General features: G+C 48.4%; 1 protein-coding gene across 1 annotated transcript; it reads right to left on the bottom strand.

Moving 5' to 3' along the window:
- Nucleotides 1–5,585: 5,585 nt before the first annotated feature.
- LOC118657495 (sulfotransferase 1C4-like) lies at nucleotides 5,586–14,984 on the bottom strand. Its single transcript, XM_036311545.1, is given in 8 exon segments — nucleotides 5,586–5,918; nucleotides 6,490–6,670; nucleotides 11,358–11,452; nucleotides 11,734–11,860; nucleotides 12,123–12,220; nucleotides 12,711–12,836; nucleotides 14,197–14,312; nucleotides 14,314–14,984. Coding segments are annotated over 8 exon segments (903 nt in total). The 5' UTR covers nucleotides 14,361–14,984; the 3' UTR covers nucleotides 5,586–5,805.
- Nucleotides 14,985–19,718: the final 4,734 nt, after the last annotated feature.

The raw sequence follows: 19,718 nt of genomic DNA, 5'->3' as shown, positions 1-19,718 counted from the left end.
GACCCAGAAAAGCAACTCCTTAAAGCCCTGTGTCCCTCCCCAAGATTATGCTAATTTGATAGGCTCCGCCTACTCGGGAATTCCCCTCCAACCAGTATAAAAGTGCAGGAGGACTGGAAATCCTGCCAGTATCCCTGAGACCTGAGACGGGCAGGGCGGAAGCTGCAGCGGCCCCGGGGAGCTGGTCCAGCACCCATTTTTCTGAGGACCTGCTGACGAACTGCAGGAGCACAGCGGGATTGCACGTGGGTTTCCTTCCTTTTTCTTTTCTAAAAAGTCTCTTCTGTGGGTTTTACAGAGAGTGAAAGGGAGAGGGAAAGAGCCAGAAACATTGACAACAGAGAATCATCTATTGGCTACCTCCTGCACACCTCCTCCTGGGGGTGGAGCCCCCAACCCCTGCACGTGCCATGTCCCAGAGTGGAACATGTGACCTCTTGGTTCCTGGGTCATCGCTCAAGCATTGAGGGACCGACTGATGCTTGGAGGTTTTTTTCAGTTGGGTCCTTCCATTGTCTCTCAGAGACAAGACACTAAAAAAAACAAACAAACTTGGGAGTGCTTGCATTTTATGCAGAGAAGTAAGTGTTGAGATCAAGATATGGGCACTTAAAAGTATATAATTGATTTGTTCACATTTAGTTCCAACATATGCATTTCACATTCTTTAAAAACGAATTGCCCTAGCAGGTTTGACTCGGAGGAGAGAGGGTCGGCCTGCAGACTCAAGGGTCTGGGGTCCCATCCCGGTCAAGGGCACATTCCCATGTTGTGGGCTCCATGCCTAGTAGGGGACATGCAGGAGGCAGCGGAGCAATGACTCTCTCTCAACATTGATGTTTCCATCTCTCTCTCTCCCTCTCTGACATCAATAACAATATATATTTTTAAAAGAAAAAAATGAAGCTAATTAATGATAGGGAACTGAGGGTAGAATGAAGAAAACACACACACACACTTTGCAGAGCCTTATTTGTGATGCTTCTAGACTAGCAGAGGAGAAAAAACGTTTGTCTGGTGAATTTGTATTTGAAACTTGGCTCCTCTTCTGTCCAATGGTAACTTCATATTTCCCAGAGGGGAGAACACTTTACTTTGCTGTGCTAGTATGTAAACCCCAATACTCAATGCATTGATGATGGTGTAAGCCCGGGAAATGCTGTCTTTCTCTGTCTTACTATTAAGAAATTCGAATGAAAAATTTTCTTTTTCAGCATCATCTGTGGAATCAACGGAATCATCACTCAAATATGTGTGAAAATCTACATCGAGTATATCCAAATTTTCTTCATTTAATTTTTGAACATGCTCATTTTTTGGACAAAGAATTGCACATTTAAATATATTTTTAATATTATCTATATCAGTGGTTCTCAACCTTGGCTGCACATTAGAATCACCTGGGAATCTTTTTAAAATCCTGATTCCTGGGCCTCATCCTCCGGAAATTGTTCCTTTGTTATGGGGTGGGGCCACAACATTAGTAACAAAGAAACAGAATTTCCAGAGGATGAGGCCCAGAAATCAGGATTTTAAAAAGATTCCCAGGTGATTCTAATGTGCAGCCAAGGTTGAGAACCACTGATCTATAGATATAGTATTTCCAAAGGTAGCTTCAATAATAGATCCATTACAAATCATTTCACTTCCACGCTCTGCTCTGAGGGTGGGTTCCTGCCTGAAACCTTGCCCTCCAGGAAACAGCTATGGGAGGGCGCAGCCATTTCCAAGATGACCCCTGCAGGACTGACTTCCTTCCAGTTGGTTGTGCTTCTGGCCATGATGTTACACCCAGGGTTTTTATATAAGTAGAGTACACACCTCTCTCATCCGAGTGCTGAGTCTGGTGATGCAGAAATCACTTACTTTCTAATTCCCTATCTTATTGTGATATTTCTTATCTGAGAGTGTTTTTATTGGTGTAGATTTAAGTTTGAGTTGACATAATGTGTTTATTTGAAATCTGTGTTTCTATTGGTCCTTCACCAACAGCCAACAGCCAATGGCCTCAGGAGCCTATTCAGTTGTACAAGTCTCCTCCCAACACTGCTGGACACAGAAGTGTCTTCATGTTTTACATAGAATCATCGCACCAACTGCACTGTGCTAGCGTACTTCTTGCATCTCTTACATGCAGTTTGTTTTAATACACATTTTCTTGATTCAAATCAGACTTCCTCCACAGGAATCCAAGGACATTGCTCTGGTGATAAAACACAGAGCATGGACAATGTACTAATAGGCTTGAGGTAAAGGAAGGGATACAAATAGATCAAGAGCATAATGTGCTAATCACTAGTTTTAAGAGACTTGAGGGGAGAGGCCAAGTTAAGGCCTGTTTGAGTTGGTCTGTTTGTGCTAGGGTTAAATATCCAAAATATATAGGTTGGCTTTACCTGCCAAGGTTATGTAGGTGGTTTGGGGGAAAGTAAGAGGTAGAAACCTGAGTGCAAGGTCACATGACCTGAGCTCAAGCCCTCTCTCCTTGTGCTGTTTATCCAGGGAGCTGGCAGGCTCCGAGGCTGGGGTCCTGGGGGTGGGGGAGCTGGAGCACAGCTGCAGAAGGCGCCACATCTCATCAGGCCTGCAGAGCCTTGCTGTGCCCATTCCAGGGGAGGAATCTAGATGTAAAGGAATGAAGGACAGAGTTCAGACCGGACATGTCCCTGGTAGTCAAGTGCAAGGCCATAGTCCTCTTGGGGCCCTGCTGACTTCAGAGCTTTTGACAGTAGGGTGGGCTAGCCATTTAGTGGAACATTATTAAATGTCACCTGATCGTGGGTGGACAGTGGCCAACACCCGGCCAGCCTGGGCTGGTTCAGGGTCTGGGATGGGCGAGCAGCCTGTGGTCAGTGTGGAAGCGTGTGGTTAGACTGAGCAGGACAGGAAGGATGAGGCTTAGTGCTGAGCAGTCAGACCCCAGGCTTAGAAATACTGGAGGTGCCTTTCAAACTAGGTTCCATCACTCCCCATGGAAGAACTTACCTAATGCCTCTTACCTGTAGGATTAGTTTCCCACTGGGACATAAGTCCACACCCAAAGGATTTTTGTGAAAATAAAAGGTCTTCTCCGCTAGATCTCTTTCTGGTGATAGAAATCTATATATATAAAAGCTTAAGTGACCGTTACAACCGAATGACCAGAATGACTGGTTGACCAGTTGCTATGACATGCACTGACCACCAGGGGCCAGACGCTTAATGCAGGAGCTGCCCCCTGGTGGTCAGTGCACTCCCACAGCCAACTTCCTATGCTGCCCCCTGCCGGCTGGCCCCCTGATAGGCCATGATTGGGGGGCTGGCAGGCCAACTTTCCAGGGGTCCCTGCCCCTGGCCAGCGGGCACCCCCCCCCCATGGACTTCCATCGCCATCCAGGCTGAGGGACCCCACCTATGCACAAATTCATGCACCGGGCCTCTAGTCTATCTATATGAAAGGCTAATATGCTAAGTGTCCTTCCCACCTTCTGACCAGTCACTATTACTCACACTGACCACCAAGGGGCAGATGCTCAATGCAGGTGCTGCCGTGATGTGCACAGAGAAGTGACACCATGGACCTGGCGCCCAGAAAGCAACAGTTGGCTTCCCCCAAGTGGGACACAGGCCCCACCACCACCCCAGAGTGATACCCCACCAAATCGCAGCCAACGCTGCCAAGACCCCATGGCGCAAAATGCAGCCCATAGCCCAGCCCAGCCTGGAAACTTGGCTTGGCCGCCAAGTAATGATGTCAGGTAGCAACGCCCAGCTTCCTCTCCCTAGCGACTAGCCTCCTTGGAGTTCCAGGAACACAGATGGAATCTTTTTACACTTCCAAATATCTGTGGAGCATTTTCCCGTGCCTCATCTCATTTGATCCTCACAGAAGTCCTGGAGTAGGTAGATAGGAGATTTGGTGGAATCCTATTTTCTTTTCATTAGCCAGAAAACGGAGATTTAGAAAGCTTAGAAACTTGACCCAACTGAAAAGAAGAAAGAAATGGTGGCCCTAATCGGTTAGCTCAGTGGATAGAGCGTCAGCCTGCGGACTGAAGGGTCCCAGGTTCGATTCCAGTCAAGGGCACATCCCCAGTAGGAGGTGTGCAGGAGGCAGCTGATTGATGTTTCTCTCTCATCGATGTTTCTAACTCTCTATCCTCTCTCCCTTCCTCTCTGTAAAAAATCAATAAAATATATATTTAAAAAACATGCTGTCCAAATGATAGGCCCAGTTACGTGCTCCTGATCCCTGGAAACCTGGCTGGTGAGAGTGAGGAGCTAAAGTGTAAATGTTAATTACACAGCCACACGTGGTTACTCCCACGGTGTTGCACAGCGAGCCACAGAGGAGAGCGTTTTAGAGCTCCTTAGGATATAAAGTTAGCTTTTTAGAATTTTCTTGAGTGAAATGTTCTCCCAGTTCCTTATTTCTGTGCAGGGTACATGCTGTTTAGTGTGCAATGAGGTATGTCGTCCCTGTCTTGGAGAAAAATACACAGAGGACGTTTAAACAAGCACAGGAAAGACAACAGACAGACCAGTGACAGCACAATATGCTTTCATATTAATAAAAAGGCAAATTATACCAAGTGCAGAGGAGTCAGAGGGACAGGGGTCTCTTCAGGACCAGGAGGCGCGGGGGCTGGGCACGCTGCCCGTGTGCAGGGCAGAGAGGAGGGGATTCCCTGTGGAGGCACCGCGAGAATGAAACCAGTAGTTTAGGGCCTGACAGGTGAGAGCAGGCTCTGTGGGAGGCTGATTGGCTGCAGCATGGAGGCGGTTTGGAAGATGCGATCACCTGTATCGAACATAGCTATGGCTGCCTCCGAATTCATGGCTAAGAAGCTTGGGTACAGCTCTCAGAGGGAAACTTCCGCATTATTGAAGAACGTAGCACTAGGGGAAATGCCATCAGAGTTTCACTGCAGGAGCATAGCCCTGGCAGGTGTGATGAGCAGAGAAACCGTCGGGAAGCCCACACTTGCCTGGACAGGAGGCACAGGTCTGACCGGAGGGGGCTATGGAGGTGACAGCCATAGAGGGCACGCTGAATGTGAGAAGGTGACTGTGGAGGCACTCAGAGCGTCACAGCATGACAGACTGAATGGTAGCACTTGTGGGGGAAGCGAGTCCAGCCACGTCCCCAGGTTGTGGTGAGAGATGGGGGTGAAGGTATTACAGCCTGAATCCTGGGGTGAACTGGAGATTTCAGGGGGAAGCAGCCACTGGAGGTACCTGGCTGACAAGTCTTTGCTGGAATTAGTCGCTGTTCACACATTTCAGTGCGGCATTAACATTTAGCTTGGCCCTGGCCGGGCAGCCCAGTTGGTTAGAGCGTTGTCTTCATTACGCCAAGGTTGTGGGTTTGATCCCCAGTCAGGGCACATACAAGAAGCGACCAATGGGTACATAAGTAGAACAGCAAATCGATGTTTATCTCTACCGCCCGCCCCCCCTCTAAAATCAATCAATAAAAAGACGCTACCTTTAACCAAGACTTAATCTGAAAACTTGAGTGTGTTTTTATGTGAGGACTGGAGCACTGTTAATGTTAACAAGCACATGATCGGTAAGCGTCAGCAGAATGATCATTAGCACCAATGTCATGTTTGTAACTAGTAGTTTATTGAACCTTCTCCCCAGTTCCCACTCCCCACCTTCCCCCTCGCTGCTGACTCTGATCTTTTCTTTGTCGAGTGAACAAAAGCAAACATGACGAACAACTGGTCTGAGAACCTGGGCCCAATGCTGTGTGGTCTGGGAATGAAGCTGCTATGGGTTGTTGCCCAGTGAGTTGGGTAATAAACTGAACACTTTCTCTCTCTAGAACTGGAATTGGAAAGCTAGACTTGTCCCAGCCATTCTCCGCTGGTAGTCTTCGTCAAACCTCTCGTTCTGAGCCACGGTGAAGTGATTCTTCCAGTCTCCGACTGCCCCTGAAAAGACATGGGAGTCAGAGCTGCTGGAGGACTGTGTGCCCTCTGTCCTGCTCTTGTGTGCGGTGTCCACTCGCCCTGCAGGAGGGCAGGGCTGGGCTCGGCGTTCCTCCTGCCAGCCCGTCCCTTTCCGTCCGAAGGGAAAAGACAGTCATCTGTCTGATTGTGAGGCCAGGAGAGCCTGCTGCCCCTAAGCCACGTTATGGCAGGGGTCGGGGGGGACACCACGTTAAAACCGCAGGCCTAAGGGCTTTCCTGTCTTTCCCCGTCCTCTTGCATGTCAGATAGCATAGAGCCATCTACACCGTGGATGCGTTGCTCCATCGGACCTAAGTGTATTTCCACCTTATCATCGAGAACTCTGGAGGGGAGTGAGATAAGGCAGTGGGTTTAGGCACTAAACCTTACTCTCTAGTGTGGGTACACGTTGGTTTCATTTCGTCTGTGGTCTCTTAAATACTCCTTCCCCAGTATCATTTATTATGGACCTTGTCTTATCCGTGGAAACCTCCCCACAGGCCCTGGGGTCCTCGACAGCCCTTTCAAGGTCGTGACGCGCAGAGAGAACCACCTTTCCTCATGAACGGAGACACCGAGTGGTCCATGATCTCGGCGGGGACTGTCGAGTAGTTCGCCATGGGATTTTGCTTCATAACATCAAACGAAGTGTGATGGACAATTTTATCCAGGACGCTGTCATCCAGCTTTTTCCCAATAAATTCTCCCAGCTTCCGGATTTCATGCTTTGGGTTCTGTGATCAGAGTGAAAAGAAAAGTGAAGATTTGATATAAAACAGTTTAAAAAATATTGCATTAACATAAAATAAAAAAACAATGGTGATAAGTAACATAAAATCAAAAAACAATCCTGCCTCCTAAATGCTGAACTTTCCAGAAATAACTCATTTTAATACTGTGACACAGGTTTTTAAAAATTAACCATAGCCCTAATGGGTTTGGCTCAGTGGATAAAGCAGCGGCCTGGTTCGATTCCGGTTCGATTCCGGTCAAGGGCATGTACCTTGGTTGCAGGCACATCCCCAGTGGGGAGTGTGCAGGAGGCAGATGTTTCTCTCTCACTGATGTTTCTAACTCTCTATCCCTCTCCTTTCCTCTCTGTAAAAAATCAATAAAATATATTTTAAAAAACTTAACCACAGAAACCAAGATGGCGGCATAAGGTATATACCTATCCGTGCAGCCCCCCACAACCACATTAAAACTACAACTAAAAGACAAAAAGGCTATCATCCAGAATCACGGGAAAGCTGGCTGAGTGGAAGTTCTACAACCAGAAGGAAAGAGAAAAGCGCATTGAGGCTCGGTGAGAGGTGCCAAGGCGCCAAGAGCAGAGGTACAGAGGCGCGTGAACTGGGCTGCACCTGGGTGCACGTTTTTTTTCAATCGGGAGATGCAAGCTCCCAACTGTATGAGCTCATTTCCGGCGAGACTCTAGGGACCCAGATTCCTATGGGGAGAAACTGGATGGTCTGGCATCGGGTCGGAAAGCGAGGGTGGCTTTCTTGCAGAACTGCTCGCAGGGATCATTGTTACTGTGGGGGCCGGGTCTAGGTGACGCGGGAACACAGAGACCTGGAGATGGCTGACGGACAGGCATCACTGTTTTCTCCGCCCTGGTGATTCTCTGAGACCCTGCCCCACCCAATTTATAACCCCACCCAAGCTGTGCGCAGTCGCGCAAACGAATTGCTTGTCCTTTTATAGCCTAACCTAACAAACTGCAGCTGGGTCAGGGAGCTCCAAAATTTCCAAACCCCAAACAAAGAGGAGAAATCTTCAGATCTCGCTCCTGCTGGGAGGACTCACATGTTGGTTGAATTTGCACCTCCTTGGAGATCCAGGAGCCAGTGTGCCCAGTGGTCAGATACAAGATTTCAACTCCTCACATCCATAAGTGACACACTTAAGAGGCAGACTCAGTGAGCACCAAAGCCCCACTGAAGCAAGTCCTGCTCCATAAGGGTGTCTCCAGCACAGCAGTTCTTCCACTACAGACACAGTGAGTTCTTGCAGTCAATTGGCCTGGAGGTCATTTCCTCCCAGGGATATCAACAGCAATCAAGGCTTAACTACAACAAGACTGTGCACCCAGCCCACAAAGGGGTGCACCAAGAGTGTCCACCTTAGGTGACTGGGGAGGCTGACCCACTGGGCCAAATAGGACACCTACCACATAAAGCCACTATCAACAGAGGGAAGCAGCCAAAATGTGGAGACAAACATGTCACAAATGAAAGAAACGGAGGAAAGCAAATTACTGGATTTAGAGTTCAAAACCACAGTTATAAGGTTACTCAAGAATCTTCTACACACCTCTGAGGAACTTAGTGAGACCTTCAAGGATCTTAATGAGAATGCCAAAAAAATGGAAAAGGACCAGTCAGAAATTAAGCATACACTGACTGAAGTAAAGAATATTATACAGAGATCCAACAGCAGACTAGAGGATCGCAAGAATCAAGTCAAAGATTTGAAATGCGAGGAAGCAAAAAACACCCATCCAGAAATGCAAAAAGAAAAAAGAATCCAAAAATGTGAAGATAGTGTAAGGAGCCTCTGAGACAACTTCAAACGTACCAACATCCGAATTATGGGGATGCCAGAAGAAGAGAGAGAGCAAGATATTGAGAACCTATTAGAAGAAATAATGCCAGAAAACTTCCCTTACCTGATGAAAGAAATAGACTTACAAGACCAGGAAGCAAAGAGAACCCCAAATAAGAGGAATCCAAAGAGGACCACACCACAACACATAATAATTAAAATGACAAGGGCAAAAGACAAGAAGAGAATCTTAAAAGCAGCAAGAGAAAAACAGTTAGTTACCTACAAGGGAGTACCCATACGACTGTCAGCTGATTTCTCAACAGAAACCATACAGGCCAGAAGGGAGTGGCAAGAAGTATTCAAAGTGATGAACAGCAAGGACCTACAACCACTATTACTCTACCCAGCAAAGCTATCATGTAGAATTGAAGGTCAGATAAAGAGCTTCACAGACAAGAAAAAGCTAAAGGAGTTCATCACAACCAAACCAGGATTATATGAAATGCTGAAGGGTATTCTCTAAGAAGAGGAAGAAGAAGAAAAAGGTAAAGATAGAAATTATGAACAACAAAGGGACAACAAATACATATCTATCAACAAGTGAATTTAAAAATTATGTCAATAAAAAATCCGATGAACAGAATAAACTGGTGAATATAATAGAAGCAGGGGCATAGAAAGGGAGTGGACTGACAATTCTCAGGGGGGAGGGGGTGTGAAGGGTGTGGGAAGAGATTGGACAAAAATCATACACCTATGGATGAGGACAGTGGCGGGGGTAAGGGCCTAGGGCGGGGTGGGAACCAGGTGGAGGGGAGCTATGGGGGGGAAAAAAGAGGGACATCTGTAATAATCTGAAGAATAAAGATTTATCTTAAAAAATTAACCATAATTATTAAGCTTTTCCTGCTCTGAGATGGAAGAACCACTGAGTGTGATGCAGTGTGTGGGAATGCTGCCCTAAACTTATTTCCAAATGTCCTGCTCAGGCCGTTCCTGGAGGGTCTTGGTCGGCCACGTGTGCAGCAGGGAGAGTCCATAGAACTAAGATACCGCAGAGGCACGGGGCAGGCGATGGAGGCCTGACCGGGGAGGCTGCCGCTGGCTCTGACTTTGACAGAAACGCGCCCAGACAGTGCTGTGTGGCAGAGGATGGAGAGGACCTGTTACACTCAGGAGGCGACTGAGAGGTGCCCACGGCTGACGACTCCAGGCCCAGTCCATCCGACCGGTGCGTAGGTATCTCAGTGCCTAGGGAGCCAGTGTTCTCTCATCAGAGGGACACAGAGCCCTGGGAGATGTGGCTGTGGAACGTACCTGTTTCTAGAAGGGGTGGGGGGAGGGCAAGTGGAAGAGTTTACCCCACGATGGTATCTTCTGTTTTATGATGAGCTTCAGCTTTAAAAGGTTGGATGTTTAATGTGCCCAGGCCAGATGCTCAGTGGTTAGAGCCGTTGCCTGTGATCTGAAGGGTCACAGGTTTGATTCTGCTCAGGGGCATGTACCTCAGTTGCAGGCTGGATCCCCGGCCCCAGTCCAGCTGGGGGAAACAGCCAATCCATGTGTCTCTCACATAGATGTTTCTCTCTCTCCCCATCCCTCTCACCCTCTCAGAAAGCCAATGGAAAAAACATACACTTGGGTGAGGATTAACGACAACAAAAAGTGCTTAATTTAATTGGCCTACAGCAGTGATGGCGAACCTTTTGAGCTCAGCATGTCAGCATTTTGAAAAACCCTAACTTAACTCTGGTGCTGTGTCACATATAGAATTTTTTTGATATTTGCAACCATAGTAAAACAAAGAGTCATATCTCTGATATTTATTTTATATATTTATATGCCATTTAACAAAGAAAAATCAACCAAAAAAAATGAGTTCACGTGTCACCTCTGACACGCCGCGTGTCATAGGTTCGCCATCGCTGGTCTACAGACTAAGAATCAGCAAGAGTGCGGAAAACTGAGCTTTGTGTGACTACATTCAGGGAATATTCCAGAATATGACCACAGAACATGTAAAAGGGTTTAGGGACTCTGAGGTTAGAGTACCTGTGTATTAGAATACTAGAAATGTAATAAGTTATTTTTTTTAAAAAAACCATAGAGTGCAATTTAAAACAAAACAAAAGAATTCATAGATATGGGGAACAGACTGGGTTTGCAGGGAGCAGGGCGGGGCTGCGTGGAGTGGGTGAGGGGTCAGAGATACAGACGCCCAGCTGTCTGCTCAGTCAGTCCTGGGGTGTATGTGTAGCAGGCGACTGTGGTTAATGATACTGTGTTGCATACCTGAAAGGTGCTGAACTATAAGAAATAATTATAACTATATTTGGTGCAGATGTTAAGTAGACTTACTGTGGTGCTCATTTTTCAAGGTGTACAAATATCAAGTCATCCTGTTGTATACCTGAAACTAACACTATATTACACCTCAATTATCTCGATTGAAAACATAAAAACAATTCTGTGTTTTTTCACTCTCGATATTTTATATCTGGCAATAAATCTAGAATTTGAATTCAATAATTCTGACTCTAAATCATTAGTATTTTCCCATTATACCATCATTTCTTAAACTGTTTCTTGAAATTGATGTCCCTCAATGAAAAAAATGTGTTAGAAAAACATTTCCCTCCTAAGCAGAATTTAAAATAGATGTGCTGGAAGGCGAGGTGAGGGACCAGCAGCCAGGGGCTGTGGGAGACGCGATGCGGGAGCCAGGACAGCCCAGTGCATTGCGCACGGGGACAGCCGTCGCCAGTGAAATGGAGCCATTCTCTGCTCCCTGTTCACTCTGTGAGGCCCTGATGCGGCCGCTATGCTATGATGTAATATTTCATGGTCAAATAGGAACGTGCTGCCCCTTACCATCTTCAGGTCCTCGTAGAAGAGGTAGAGGATGCGGTGTTGGTCTCTGGCTTCCCACCATCCTTTCACGTGGTCGTGCCATGAGCCCCAGCACACTACAAGACAGGGTGGGGATGGGGCCAGAGTGTGGGGGTAGGGGAATGGGCCAGGGGCCAGGGGAATGGGACGGGGACAGGTCATGAGCCAGGGGCCAGGAGAATGGGACAGGGACAGGGTGAGTCCCGCTCACCAGCTGACACTCCACGGAGGAGAGAGCTCCCAGTGTCAGGTGGTGATACCCTCACATCCAAGAAGGCAGGTCCCATGGGTCCTCAGGAAATGACCGTTTTGATGGTGTTGGAGGCTTAGAAAGGGGTTCAGAGCTGAATGTTCATACCTTTCCCAGTCAGAAAGCTCTCAAAATACTCTTCCCAGGTCCCGGGGTCCGGAAGCGCTTTATTCATTCTGTGGAAATGGTAGTAAGACACCAGGTTGTCCTTGGGGTTTCTCGCCACATAGATTATCTGGGGGGAGAAGAGGGGAGAGAAACAGCCCATGAGGCCGCTGCACGCTGGTTATCGCCCACAAGCTCCATCCATCCATCCGTCCGTCCGGGGGTCTTAAGGATGCGGATCCTGGATGTGGGTATTGGGAGAGGAAAGGCTCAGAGCCGCGTGCACGCGGTTGTTGGAAAGAGGTGAAGGGTTTTCCCTGAATAAGTGAAGAGCTTTCAGAAGAAGTAGATTGAAGACCAGAGTGTCACTCAGAGCTCCTGTTGCTCTTTACCTGACAGTTTTTCTCCAGGAAAGACGGAGGCAGCAGTTGGAAGGGAAGGTGTGTTTTCAGGGTCCGTGGTGAGGGCATCGCGCTTGCTTGTTCCAAGCCTGTAAAATGATTCTGATCATTTCCCACTAGTGTTCGCTGTGCTTCACAACATGCTGCTTTCACTGTCACCACCTGAGGGCCAACTGGACAATGTCAGGCAGCTCTGTGGTCTGACCCGCGAGGATGTGTCCAACCGACGAATTAATGTTCTTTCTTGAACAATGTCTAACCATAACAAACAGCAAACCAAATAAATAAGAACCCAAATCCCAACCTGTGGACCAGGAAATCACTTAGGCTCCTCCTTGTGGAGTACAATTAATGTCTAACTAGAGGATCAACATTTAACTTCCTTCCGTATGAACAGTGACTCCGTTAGAAGAGATGGCTAGAAAACAGCATGGGCCAGATACAGTTTTTTAAAAAGACGAAGTCACAAGTATATTGATATACTTGTGTGAGTGTCTAGAGTTTTGGGAGGCTATTTGATAGTCAGCATTCTGAGTCTGCATTTAGGAGTATAATCCAGTGAAGTTATTCTACACTCACCCGATCCCATGGACGGGATTATCCATTCGATGAAAGGAAACCGCACGTGAGTAGGTGCTCGTTGAGTTCGGTCAACATCACCATCATTTTGTATTAAGTCCACTATCTCCTGAGTCCACGTGGTCCCTTGTTCCGCAGGGAGGTAGAGATGAGTAGACTGTTAGGATACTGTATCCTTAAAGATGGCCAACTGCTTGTTAGACATCTGTGTGCATTGTGAAGCCAGGTTTGTGATGGGATTAAGAAAACATCATTCTTTATACCTTGTTTTACCATAGTATGATTTTTATGAAAAGGCTCCAATGTGAAGCAGTCTTATGTGCAGTTCATTGTTTCCTGCCACAGCTATTCACTGGGCTGCTGTCCTGTTGGCTGAGCTGCATTGTTCCTTAGTGTTATAATACTCTTATGGTCATAAGAAAACCCCTCTAATGTGTGGAAATAATTAATGTGTGAAATGTTTGCTGTGTGAAGAACCCAATACTCTGTAACTTCCAAAATGTGGTGAACGCCCCACTATCCTGATGTGAATACCCTAAGCCCTTAAAGTGTAAACACCCTGCTCCTAGCATAAGGCACACCGTCTGGCCCACACCGATAAGACACAAGTTGTTTACCACCGGCTATATAAGACCAGATTTTCTTCAGTGGACGTCTCCTGCTTGATGAGAGGAGGACTCCACATCGTTCCGTGAGATGAGCCCCTGACTGACTGCTGTGCTGTGTGAGCCTGAACCAACTGCGGCCGCCTGTCTGTCTCCGTCTTCCTCGTCCGTCTTTCGGTGTGCATCGCTGGGTGGCCTTTGCCGGAGCCTAGGACCCACTAGGAATAGGTAAATAAACCCTGTGTGATTGCACACTGATTCTGTCTGTGTGTTCATGTGTTCCAGTTCAGCTCAACTGTCTAGGTTTGAAGTACCAGGCGACAGGCCGTTATTGTTGACCCCTGGTCACCTGCATATGTCCCGCTAAATCTAGACAGATCATTAATTAATTGGGACAGAATTGGGACACTTCGGAAGAACAGCTCTCCGCTCCTGACCTGCAGATTTGAGGGCTGCTGAGCGGGTCAGCAGTGCAGAACCACTGCTCCCCTCCTCGTCCTCGTCCCCAAATCAGGCTGGTCCCTTTCCTGCTCACTCACACAGAGCAGCTTTGTGCCAGGCCCACAGGAAGGCCCGCCTGGGGAACAAATCTGTCAACAAGTCTAGAGCCCTTTTGTTCTTTGCTGTTTTATTCACGCTCTTCTGAGGAAGTAAAAAGAAATGGGCGTCGCTGGAAGAATTAAACGCTTAAAACTTGTAGGTCATTTTAGTTTCAGTTTCCACGGCAATTTGCTGTGGCCCTCACTCTGCCCAGCCAACAGCCCTCCACTCAAACCCGGTCATCTGTTTATTTCATTATTAAGGCATTTCCCGCCCCCCCCCCCCCCCCCCCCCCCCCCCCCCCCCCCCCCCCCCCGTCCCCCCCCCCCCCCCCGCCCTACCTGCTTTAGGGTAGGTGCAGATGAGCAGGTCGTCGGGCCTGGCCCGGAAGTCCCAGATCTGGTCCCAGCCGTCGCAGGTGGACGTGGGTTGAAGGATTCCCTTCACATAGTTCAGTTATGCGCTCTGTCCCATCACATTTCAGCTCCTTTCTGCTCAAGGCCATTGGTGTCCGGAGTCAGTGCTGTTCCCACAGACTGCGGGCTCTCAGCACAGAGCTGTGGTCTGACACCTGCAGGCAGCCTCTGCCCTCAGCCCTCCTGGGAGCCTGCGCCGGGCAGGGAAGAGCCTCGGCCTGCTGGCCCCGCCCCGGGCCCGGCCTGTTGTTTGGGACTTTGCACTCAGGCGCTTCCTGGCCTCGGCCCTCCCCCGACTGCAACACCCCGGGCCTTGCCAATCCGAGCGCTGGGGCCCTCCCCCGACTGCTACACCCCAGGCCTCACTAATCCGAGTGATGGGGCCCTCCCCCGACTGCGGGCCTCGCCAATCCGGAGCGACACCCGGGGCCTCGCCAATCCGAGCGCTGGGTGCTGCTGGCCCTGCCCTCGGCATCAGTGCAACAAGGGTCAGGGCCAGCTCTCACGTGTCACCTGTGTTCATGGAATGAGGCAGGCGCTTTAGCTGTCTCTCCTGGGAGGTCTACGCCGAGTGCAGGTGGGAGAGGACCTGCCTGCGGGGTGACATGGCAGCAGCGAGCCACTTCCCTGGCGGCCGGAGGGCAGGCCTGTGGCTGTGACCCACGCGGTCCGGATGGACCCTCCCGGCCCAGAAGCCGACAGGCTCCGCTCTGGGTTTAAAGAATGAAACAAACCGGCTCCTGAGAGGAGGCTCCTTCCCGCTGGAGGCGGTAGCGCTCCTGCCAACAGGCGTCTCTCCGCGGCTCTTACACAGGTTGTCTCAAAAGCAAAGGGAGTGACAGGCGGTTGTGTTAGGACTCGCCCCACCTGCTTCCTCCTTGGGGCTCACGCCAGAGGCGGCTGTGGGCTCGTTTCCGCACAGCCTCGGGCTGGTCTGCGCCGGCTCCTGTCCCGGGAGCAGCCTGGCTCCTGGGGGAGCCGCTCTCCTCCTCCCTCCGGGCCCCTCCTCCTGGCTGACCAGCTCTCCGTAGGCCGGTCCCTCTCCATTGTCCTTTCAGCGGCTCAGTGCGATGGGTCACCAACCGCCTTCCCTGTCTCCTGTGATACAAGAGGACAGACATCGCTCTGCTCCTGTGTCTCTTCCTGGCTCAGAGCTCCTACCCTTTGGAAGTGCCTGTGGTGGGAGTGCCCTTGGTTATTCATGAGGAGCCCCTTCCCACCACACCCGGGCGGATGCTAATGAGGGGCCAGGGCCCTGGGATAGTCTCCCAGCCAGCGGGCTGGCCACACCGGGAAGAGGCGCATGGCTAGCGGGTGGGAACTTTTTCAGGCCCCTCCCCAACCTGCAGGGAGGGGAGACTGGCTAAGGCCCCAAGAAAGCTCTGGCCACTGAAGCTTCCAGTGGGTGGTGAGCACGTGATGTTCTGCGGGGCGACAGGCCCAGATGCCACGGGAAAGGGCCTGGAGGCTCTCTGCCCCTCCCCCCAGCCCTGGAACTACGCACCTCTCCCACTAGACTGCTCCCGACCCCATCCTCACGGTAAAGCTGTGAGCATGGTGCTTTCCGTGAGCCCTGCGAGCCCTGCTAGTGGGTTAGTGAACGAGGGGTCACGGGAACTCCCGCATGGAGAGCTGGCTGGTCGCCGGTGCAGGTGAGCCTGGGGCTGGCTGGCTGGCACCGCCGACGGGCAGTCTGTGAGCCACTGCCCTTGTGTGGGGTCTGCACACGGCAGGTGGTCGGTGCCGACTGAATGGAATTAGGACCCTGGTTGGCGTTGGGGTTGCTGTTGGTGCCCCAGCAACCCTCGAGGGCTCTCAGAATCCATCTGTCCCCAGAAGTCAGGAAGTCCCATTCTTGCTTAAATCCTTCTCCCCAAATCTTCACAAGCTCCCATGAGGACCTTCATGCAGGGGCCTCCCTGTACCCAGGCTAAGCCTCACCCGCGGCCTCTCACGGGGCAGCCCCAAGGCCGTGCCTGCTGGGCACCAGCTCCCTCCGGGGTGGCAGACACCACGGTCTCTCCCGGCGCGCTCCTTGGCTCTGCAGGTGGCGCATGTGAAGTTCTTTGGCTTCCCTCTCGCTGCTCTAATGTCTTCCTGTTGCCCTCGCTGAGCGGCCTCCCTGAACCCAGGTCCCCACGCGGGTCCCACCTCCTGCCCTTCGAGGAGCCCGATGCGGCGTGTGTGAGAGGATGTGGCCCTCGCTCACTGCAGTCCACACGGGTCAGTCGTGAAACATTATACAATCCGGCTGCACTGCACTCACTCCAAATCTAGCTGCCGCTTGTCACCGGACAGTTGGCCCTTTACATGTTTCACCCTCTCTCCGCCTCAAGTCCTAGCCCCAGCCCCAGCCCCTGATCTGTTGTCTGCCTCTATGAGTGTGTTTATTTGTTTGTTTATTTTTGGTTTTCTTTTTAAAAATATACCACGTATGAGTGAGATCATATGATATTTGCTTTAGCTTTTCTTTTTTTAATTTATCTTTATTGTAGAAAGTATTGTAGATTTCCCTTTGATTGTTTTTTAGCTGTGGATCCTCTCTACCCCACACCTGCCCTTCCCAGGCCTTCGCCACTCTATGGCCTGTGTCCGTGGGCTATGCATACCTGTATACAGAAAAGGCTAAGTGACCATCCATCCAACCAGTAGCTGTGACACGCACTGACCACCAGGGGCAGATGCTCCGCGCAGGAGCTGCCATGACGCGCACTGCCCATCTATTTATATAAAAACCCTGGGTGTAACTTCACAACCGAGGCTCAACCAACCGGAATGAAGTCAGTCATGCAGGGGTCATCTTGGAAACGGCTGCACCCTCCCCGAGCTGTTTCCTGTGAGGGTGGCGAGGTTTGAGGCAGGAAACCGCCCTCGGTGCATGGCCGCACTGAGTCCTGAGTCCTCTTAGCTACAGCTGCGCCCTCCCTGAGCTGTTTCCTCAGAGGGCAAGGTTTGAGGCAGGAACCCGCCCTTGGAGCATGGAGGCATATTTTTATGAAGTTTTAATACGTTATATTAGAGGGCGTGGTAGTACTGTTTTACCCACAGCATCTACAGGAATTGCTGCAAATTTACTTCTCGGTGGAAGCACCTTTCATTCCCAATATAAATTACCCATCCCACTAAACAAAACTTCAATTTCTAGGCTCGATATAAACAGTGAAGTTGCTAAAACTATTAAAAAGGCCCAACTTCTCATTATTGATGAATGCAACATGGCATCCAGTCATGCTATAAACGCCATAGACAGATTACTAAGAGAAATTTGAATGTTGTGTTTGGTAGGAAAGTTCTCCTTCTTGGAGGGGATTTTTGACAATGTCTCAGGATTGTAATGCATGCTATGTGATCGGCCATAATACAAACGAGTTTAAAGTACTGCAGTGTTTGGGGATGTTTCAGAAAGTTGTCTCTTACAACAAATATGAGATCAGAGGATTCTGCTTATAGTGGGTAGTTAGTAAAACTTGGAGATGGCAAACTTTATAGCAGTTTTCATTTAGGAATGGATATTATTGAAATCCCCTTTGAAATGATTTGTAATGGATCTATTATTGAAGCTACCTTTGGAAATACTATATCTATAGATAATATTAAAAATATATCTAAACGTGCAATTCTTTGTCCAAAAAATTAGTACATTCAAAAAACAAATGAAGACATTTTGGATATACACAATGGAGATTTTCACACATATTTGAGTGATGATTCCACAGATGATGCTGAAAAGGAAAATTTCCCCATCGAATTGCTTAATAGTATTACTCCTTTGGGAATGCCATGTCATAAATTAAAATTGAAAGTGGGTGTAATCATCATGCTATTGAGAAATCTCAATAGTAAATGGGGTCTTTGTAATGATACCAGATTTATTATCAAAAGATTACAACCTGACATTATCGAAGCTGAAGTATTAACAGGATTTGCAGAGGGAGAGGCTGTTCTGATTCCAAGAATTAATTTGTCCCCATCTGACACTGGCCTCCCATTTAAATTGATTCAATGACAGTTTCCCGTGATGCCAGCATTTGTAATGACTATTAATAAATCACAAGGACAAACTCTAGACAGAGTAGGCATATTCCTACCTGAACCCGTTTTTGCACATGGTTAGTTATATGTTGCCTTCTCTAGCGTTCGAAGAGCATGTGACGTTAAAGTTAAAGTTCTAAATAGTTCATCACAAGGGAAATTAGTCAAGCACTCTGAAAGTGTTTTCACTCTTAATGTGGTGTACAAGGAGATATTAGAATAAGTTTAATCAATTTATCAGTCATTGTTTGCATCACTGTTGTTTTTATATCTTGTTTTTGTTGTTTTTATGTCGTTTTTGTTGTTTTCATATCATGTTTTTGTCCTTTTTATATCATGCCTCTGCTGTTGTTACATCCTTTTGTTACTGTTTATTAATAAATTTATATATTATTTTCATATACATTTATTAATTTCCTTTCATCTCTCATACTTCTATTATATAGAAAGGGCAAATAGCAATATTAAAATATTTCCACTAATTAATTCCCTTTTAATGTGCATAAATTTTGTGCACCAGGCTACTAGCTTAAAGATAAATGGCACCACAGACCTGGCGCTGACAAACCAACACTCGGCTTCCCCCAAGTGGGACATAGGCCCTGCCACCACCCCGGAGGGACACCCCACCAAATCGCAGCCAATGCTGCCAAGACCCCATAGCACAAAATGCGGCCCAGCCCAGCCCAGCCAGGAAACAGCCACTGTGGGTGCCAGGTAACAACGTCGCATAGCAACGCCTGGCTCCTCTCCCTAGCGACTAGCCTCCTTGCAGTTTCTTCAGCCGAGGAACACGACTTCCTTTATAGCCAGGTGCAAACATTTCACAATTAAACTAAATGTCTGTGGAGCGTTTTCCCGTGCCTCATCTCATTTGGTCCTCACAGAAGTCCTGGAGTAGGTACATAGGAGACTCGGTGGAATTTTCTTTTCTTTTCATGAGCCAGAAAATGGAAAGTTAGAAAGTTTAGAAACTTGACCCAAGTGAAAAGAAGTAAGAAATGGTGGACATTGAAAATGACTTCATGTTTTCTCACTGCACAGAAGAATATAGTCAGACACTGCTGCAGTTAAATATTTTACCCTTTGTTCTTCCTGCATGATCTACAATAATAATCTGCTCCATGTTGATATTTGCTGTGTTGCTGACAATTACCTGAAAGAGAAGTTGGGGTGCTTTACTGGGCTGAAAAAGTTTAGCTACATCAGAAAGCAGGTCTAATGAAGCAAGTTTATTCTATGTCTATAAAAGGCTAAGTTGGCTTGTGCATGCTCGGTACATACAAAGTTCTCGCCGGCACCAATCACATGCGTGTTTCTATCTGTCATTGTTGATCGTGAATTTGGTTGATACTTCTATTATAGAGAAAGGGTGAATAGCGACATTAAAATATTTCTTCTAATTAATTTCCTTT

Source organism: Myotis myotis, unplaced genomic scaffold (genome assembly GCF_014108235.1).
Source record: "Myotis myotis isolate mMyoMyo1 unplaced genomic scaffold, mMyoMyo1.p scaffold_m19_p_56, whole genome shotgun sequence".
NCBI lineage: Eukaryota > Metazoa > Chordata > Mammalia > Chiroptera > Vespertilionidae > Myotis > Myotis myotis.
This window is presented reverse-complemented; position numbering and strand designations above follow the sequence as displayed.